Source organism: Hyperoodon ampullatus (genome assembly GCF_949752795.1).
Source record: "Hyperoodon ampullatus genome assembly, chromosome: 15".
NCBI lineage: Eukaryota > Metazoa > Chordata > Mammalia > Artiodactyla > Ziphiidae > Hyperoodon > Hyperoodon ampullatus.
In genome coordinates this window covers 70,646,639-70,654,332 of record NC_136928.1, presented here as the reverse complement: position 1 = coordinate 70,654,332, position 7,694 = coordinate 70,646,639, and the positions used below count along the sequence as shown (strand labels likewise).

The following is a 7,694-nucleotide window of genomic DNA, read 5'->3' as shown; positions in this document are numbered from 1 at the left end:
CCATAGCCAACTTTAAAACAGGCTTCAGTCCATTACCCAGAAGAAAAAATAAAAACAAATATGATAAAAGGGGGGGCAGGGGGGTACAGGTTGCCCACTGTTTAAACAATTCAACACACTTAGAACTGCCCCATCCAGTTTCCTCGTGTTTTGCTGGTCTGCCCCCTAAGAGAGGTCTCCAAAACAGAGTGCACAAAAAGAGGGGCCGAAGTGAGAGCAGTTTCTGTAGCACCAAAATCTCCAATCTGTGGGGTTGTATTTTTTATTTGTGGAAAATACAACATGTTTCCGAAGTTCTGTTTGGTTCTTGTAGGCTGGTTGGTTTCAGGTACCTGAGACAATAGCACCAAATTCAACAGAGAGAAAGAATGAGTGAGAGAGCACTTTACACCAAGGCTCTGCCCGTAATTGGTGCAATTTGAAGTTGAATGGCTCAGAAGACTGCTCTGGCGGGAGCAGATTGGAGAGGACACACCACTCTTCTTGGAAGGTTCACAGGAATGTCTCGAACATATGAACTGTTCTTTCCATCTCCTATAAGGGGGGAAAAGTACACATTATCTATTAAGGGAAAGACAAAAGCATTACAGAAAAGTTCACTTCAAATTAACTCTCTAGATAAAGAATTTTAGATACAAAGTTAAGCTTTAAATATATTCCTGATTACAGTACAAGAGCTACTGTGTAAGACTATCTGCCCTAGGCACTTCCAGATGCCTCCTAGTTGACATTTAGACTACTGAGGATGATGCTAGCCAACAATGAGTACTTATTGTGCCAGATACTTTACTAAGAAATTCACATGTATAAGTAATCTGCCAGCTAAAAACAGCAGAGTCAGGATTTGAATACAGGTAACCTCACTCCAGAGCCTGCACCCTTTCTGACTCATTATATTCAACTGACTCCCAAAGCACAATGAATGTACTCAGTATAATAAAACTTGTACCCAAAGTAGAACGCACCCTGCTCCCAGTGCTACTCACTTCAATCAGAGATGAAATTTAAAAAAAAAAAAAAAAAAAAAAGCCAGAAAGAGTCGATGCCATCCACACCAGGAATGCCACTCACTGGTGATTCTGCTATAGATTCCTTCTCTCCTAAATGAGACCCCTAGATTACAGGGTTCCAAGACCCATACTGCAAGATGTTTCAACTGCTGAAGAGTATTCAATCCATTCACGCTAATCAAATGTCAAGCACGTAAACAAAGAAGTTCTAGAATTTTTAAAAAGAACTCTACCCCCACACATTACATTCAGATGGGCAAATGTCAAATACATCTAAGACATTTGGTTTTCCCTTCCATCTTTAAACACCTCCAAAGAAATTATATCCTACCTCTCTACAGAACTAACAGGCCATACTAACAGATTATCATCGCATCAAAAAGTTCTTATAAATGACCAATCAAAATTACTTCTGCTAAATGTTTCATCATGTTACTGAGTAGGAGAAAAGTTCTGTTATAAAATACAATATCCAATACTATCCCAATTTTTAAATATATATTCACACTTTTATACAGATTATGTACATCTAGACATTTTTAAAGGATGGAAGATATTCTAAAAGATTAACGCTGATTAGTTTCCTCTAGATGGTGGGATATGGGTGATTTTTTATTTCTGTTATATCTATATATTGTATAAGGTCAGTATAGATTCGTAAAAATGTGACTCATAAAAATGTGATTACAAAGTAACTTTTAAATGCTCTCTTGCTTTGATTCAAGTCCAATACAGGCATACCCCGGAGAAGTTACGTTCCAGATGAAAGCAAATAAAGTAAATCATACAAATTATTTAGCTTCCCGGCGCATATAAAAGTTATGTTTACACTATACTGTGTAATGCATTATGTCTAAAGAACAATGTACACATCTTAATTTTAAAAATGCTTTAGAAAATTTCTTTAAAAAATGCTAACCAACATCTGGGCCTTCAGCGAGTCATAATCTTTTTGCAATAACATCAAAGATCACTAATCACAGGGACTTCCCTGGTGGCACAGTGGTTAGGAATCCACCTGTCAATGCAGGGGACATGGGTTCGAGCCCTGGTCCGGGAAGATCCCACATGCCGCAGAGCAACTAAGCCCGTGCGCCACAACTACTGAGCCTGTGCTCTAGAGCCCGCGGGCCACAATTACTGAAGCCCGCACGCCTAGAACCCGTGCTCTGCAACAAGAGAAGCCACCGCAATGAGAAGCCCGTGCACCGCAAAGAAGAGTAGCCCCCACTCACCGCAACTACAGAAAGCCCGCGTGCAGCAACAAAGAACCAACACAGCCATAAATAAGTAAGTAAGTAAATAAATAAATAAATAAATTTATTTTAAAAAAAGATCACTAATCACAGATCACCATAACAAGTACAATAATGAAAATGTTTGAAATATTGCAAGAATTACCAAAACGTTAACACAGAAGCACGAAGTGAGCAAATGCTGCTGGAAAATGGCGGTGTTGCCACAAACCTTCAATTTGCAAAGAATGCAATATCTGCACAGTGCAATAAAGCAAGGTATGCTTATATTCTTTATTACACATGCAAAATAATCACATCCTCTACACATAAATCTTTAACATACTAGAAATACTTCTTGAGAGCAGAGACTTTTGTCTTATACATTTTATTTGCTCAGATGACCTCAAAAAGAAGTGTGAATTAATCATGTAAATTATATGAATAGAGATATAAGCTCGTATTTATAAAAAACTTTATGGCCCAGAGTTGTCCAGAAAGCGAATGGTTCACCTCTAAGGTGTCTAAGCACAAGAACAACCACTCCTTCATGTGGTTATTTCACAGGATTAGATCTGATTAAATGAGATGACTTTTAAGCTCTCTTCCAATCATTAATGGGGTGGCCAGTAAGTCTCATGGCCCATGCCAACTCCTTTTAACCAGTAGTGGCTGCCTAGGGAGCAGTGGTAACATGGACTGTGAGGCCATGCTCACATTCAATAGGCCAAAGTGATATGCTTAATCCGTCAAGTCAGTGATAAGTAAGGGAGGGGAGAACTGTGACATGCTAATCTGTGTATTTGCCAACCATGAATCTCTGTGTTTTGATACACAAAGAACCCCAGATTACTTCTGTTCTGAGACAAAATGGTACCAAGAGTATATTTTTGTAACTCTTAATGATTCTTCTAATCTTAAATCTTCAAACCACTCTTCAGTTACTTGGTGAAAGATTTAGACTAAAATAACCTTTTTTTTCTCCTCTTTTCTTTGGAACAAGTAAAAGCACATATTTGTTTATTCCACAGATGAACTAATAAGCACTCACCTCTACAAGTTGTGATTTGTCATAATCTTTACGGTGACGGTAGATGCACTGACTAAGAAGAGAATATAATCTCTCAAGTTGATCAACTGCCAGATTGTTGCTTTTATCCACCAACAAATCAAGCAATTTCTAAGAAAAATTAAAAGAAAAAGGAATAAAATGAAATTTGATTTCATTGTTCAAACTGAAACGGTTCCACGCAAATGCTAGGCAACAGACACCACATGCTATGGTGTAATAGTGACACCTGAGTTTAGAAGATTCCAGGGCTTAGTTTATTACCAAGAACATTCTCGTATTTCTAAACCCCTCAAAACACACACAACTCTTTTTCATTAGAAGCCCTAAAGTACCTATATTCCTAGGTTAAAGCAAAAGATTATCAAAACTAGCTTTATTTCCATTCATTTAAAACTGCCTGGGAAGAGCTAAGCTTACCTTCAATCTCTCATGATCAACTATAAGAGGTGGCACAGGCTCAGATGGCTCTTCTGGAACCAGTTCCAGGCTTGTTGTTTTTGCCTGCTCTAAAATTAACTTACGATATTTCTTTACTTTAGAAGCACCTACAATTGGGGGGGGAAAAAAAAAGCACTGCAGCAAATAAAAGTTAAGAAAAATCAGACAAACAATTATACATTCTTTTACCCACCACAAATCCTTTTGGAATAAGGGTGTAATTCTTTAAATAATAAATGATTTTTTGAGGGGGGTAAGACTAAGCAACCCAGATTAAAGAGAACTAGACCACAACTATGAAAGCCAAGTCATACCAGAATATCATCTTAACAAACATATCCCCTAAAAGGAAGATAAGAGTAATCTTCAGCTCTAAGCAGTAACTTATAAACTGTCTTCATTCTCTGTATGATAATCATTTTAAAATTTGGAGCTCTCAGAACTAGAAGAAAGGAAGCAACCTAGAAAAGCAGATACTAACACAAAGTGAGGACAACCTGCCTCATATTTGCCTCCCAATGCAAAACACTTTCTTCAACATTGTCTGAAACGTCTTACTTTTCTCTGTTATACTGCCTGTGTTACACAAAATTTTCTCTTAAAAATATAAACCCATTAAAAATGCAAAAGGTCTAGTGTCCTTTCCTACTACCTTAGAGTGAATTAGTATAATCTAATTACTTTCCTCCCAACATCTTGCTGAGACCAGCCACACTGAAAAAACAGAAACTGTGAGGTCGTTGAGTATAACTTGACAGCGCCAGGCACCCTGATGGGTAGGGAGGGCAGGCAGACCATCAAGCCTTACGCTCCCTAAGCAGGAGCACTCTTAGAGGAGGCCGAGGGGGGAGGAACACAAGGACAAACGTGGACTGTTTCAGAACTTTATACAGGACCTGGCCCATGCTCAGGGCCACTAAGGAGACCCTTCTTCCTCCCTCCTGCATTAGTTCTCTTAGTCGCAAGTCTTTAAACAATTCCTTTTCCTCAGTGCCTGCTATACAGAGAAATAATAAATGAACCAAAATGTTGCCTTCAAAAACATATACCCTGATATACCAGAGAAATTTTATATTTCAGAAAGCCTTTAGAGTGAAAGCCTTTATTTATAGTTCAATTAATATATGCTAGGAGTTTTGTTAAGACCACACGGATCCTCATTATCACATCCATGGACTTCTAGAGGCCCAAGAACCTGAATTAGGAACCACTACACGAGGTTACATTGCCCTGACAGTTACAAATGAAAGCTTCAGGTAAAGCTTTTACACAACAAATATCTTTAAGGCTTTTAGATCACCAGTTGAACATAATATTCATTTAAACCTTTTCTGCAAGCTTACTAAAATCTCATAGTGAACGAGTGTTAAAAAGAACTTCTCCTCCCACCCATTCTGCCTCATAACAGGAAGCTCTCCCTTTTTCCTGCTCTGTCCCATTCATTACTTAACTCTAGCTGCAACACATTTTTTAAAGTTCTGTCTATATGATAGCCCAGGATAAATCATGCTCTTAAAATTGTTCTATTATTAAATATTGGAGAAAAAGAAAAATTCTCAACAGGCAGCATTTAAGAACCGTACCTCTCTCTTTATCCATTAAAATAATTCTAAGACTTTGAATAATACCATCCTACTCTCTAATTCTACTGGAGGGCTAAAAAACTGGCATTAAAAAGCTTTTCTCACATAGCCCAAATCCCAGGCTAACACTATACCCTCCACACAATTTAGAGAGCACGATACAATTTCAAGATAACCTGGTATAAGAAGAGTGTTTATTCGGGAAGGAAATTCAGTACACTGAGCAGAGTGGATCTCTAAATCACCCCATCTCACTATGGGCTAAAGAATAATGATAAACAACAAAGCGGGGCCAGAAACCCTCAACTCCCCCTTTCTGCTGCTTCTTAAAAGAATCATATATCCAAAGCAAGTCAGCAGTGGGCAGAGTGCTCTGACTCTGCGAGGATAAAGTAACTTTGACAGTGAGGATTCTGCTGCTTTCTTCCACCACTGGTCGTATAGATAAGAGTCTCCTAGACTAAACAACCCTCAGATTCAACTAACAGTGACTGCCTGGCATGAATATACCTTAGTATGTGCCAGGTACCAGGGGAGGCGATTAATATACATGACATATAATCCCTGCAGTGACACCATTCTGAAGTTTAATTTAGAAGATAAAAGACACAGGGTTGGAGAATATAAGCAACTAGCTCAGAGTCACATGATTATAATGAACAGGAGTGGTAATTTAATGTGGGTTTATATGACCATACTATACCATACTTCTACAATATCCAAGTCTTCTCACCCACCCCCACCCCCACCCCACCCCAATAATCCTTCTGTTAGAAATCCATCTTCTTAACACTTGTGGATCTACTCAGTTTTCAGTCATAAATCCATTATGACAGGGATGATAATCAGGTGGGAGGCAGAAGAGGAAGCAGCCAGGTAAGCAATGCATTCTGGACCACAAACCCTCTGAAACATTCACCAAAATTTATTATGTATGTGTACACTTTTCTAGGGAAAGGGGTGAAAACTGCAAAAGATTCTCAAAGGGGTATAATTATTTATCAACTATTGCTACTGGGGACCAGATAAAATATGCACTTAATTAACTCTGGAGTTAAAACCTTTAGGAAAAATTTTAAAACATTAGCTCTACCTTCTTTATCCAGTTCTGCATCTTTAACCTCCACATCAGGGCTAGGTTCGAACTTCTCATTATTGCTATATTCCACTGCCTCTAGTTTCTCAGGATCATCTCCATGATTTTCATTTGAAGCTTCTGGTTTTTCTTTTGACTGGTCCTCCAGAAGATTCTTTTGTTCAGAATTACATTTGTCTCCACTACCACAGAAAGAAACTACTTCAGCTTTGCCATTCTGACACTCCAGAAGTGGTATTCCTTCAAAACTGTCAGTGGAGGCCTCACCATTTAGACAGCTTCCTTTAAGGAAAGGTTCTTTCCTAGATGTCTGTTCTGGATTTAGAGAACTGCTGCTGTTGACGAGTAGAGACTCATTGGAACTTTCCTCTTCAGTAGATGCAAAGTTCTCTTTTGTGCCCGCTCCACTGTTAAGCCTCCGCCCCTGGTCCATGTCCATGATGTCACATGATGATTCATCATTGGTCATAGATAAGTCTCCAGTCTCTTCTCCATTTTCTTCATGGCAGTCAGTGCTTACCTCAAACTCTCCATTTTCTAGCAATTTCCTGTCCTCCATATGATTCTCATAGTCAGCAAATTTGGTGTCCTCTTCATCTTTTTTTAAATTATTGACTTTCCTTTTCTTAATAATTCCTTTACCCCACTGTGATCGCCGCCTTGATTTTCTCCGAACTCGAACTATTTTACAAAGAAGGGAAAAAGATATGTAGAACTTGGAATGCAATGCTTGTTTTACAAATGTTTATTAAATAAGACCCAAACAAAAGTAAACCCATACTAGCGTAACACACAGGCAAAAACTACTTAGCTCTTGACATCCATGCTGACTAATCCTCACAAACTACAAGTAAAATGGATATGAAGTCAGGGATGAACTCTGAAGAATGAAAGAAATTTAAATTTATTTCCTGTATGAGTTCACTCAGCACTCACTTTTTACCACTGCCCTGGATTCTGCTTTATAGCTGTTCCTAATTCCTAACATCCAGGGGCCAAGCGTACTATACACACATTTAGGGAATGACCACGCTACCAACCTGCCTGGAAGGTTTGGGGCTACAGCCCTGGACTTCCACCAGGAAGATGAGTGCTTTGTCAGCAAGATCACCCAAAAGCTTCTAAACCATGAAAGGAAATTAAAGTATGATCCAGTATATGAAGAGAGAATAGTTACAGGTATCCCTACAAAGCAATCTCTACTGCCTCTCCTTCCGGAAGAAATAGAAGCCCTAGGAAGGTTATATAGACAATGTGGTT

At 38.7% G+C, this 7,694-nt stretch overlaps 1 protein-coding gene across 3 annotated transcripts in view; it reads right to left on the bottom strand.

Annotated features, from left to right (window-relative positions):
- Nucleotides 1-411: 411 nt before the first annotated feature.
- The window catches only part of ATAD2B (ATPase family AAA domain containing 2B), a 150,668-nt gene continuing 143,385 nt past the window's right edge, over nt 412-7,694 (bottom strand). For all 3 annotated transcript variants that reach the window (XM_079720413.1, XM_079720412.1, XM_079720414.1), the window contains 4 exons: nt 6,432-7,115; nt 3,735-3,862; nt 3,297-3,425; nt 412-534 (listed from right to left, as the gene is read on the bottom strand). In XM_079720413.1, coding sequence (XP_079576539.1) covers nt 493-534; nt 3,297-3,425; nt 3,735-3,862; nt 6,432-7,115 — 983 coding nt within the window. In that variant the 3' untranslated portion in view covers nt 412-492. The remainder of the gene's footprint in view (nt 535-3,296; nt 3,426-3,734; nt 3,863-6,431; nt 7,116-7,694) is intronic.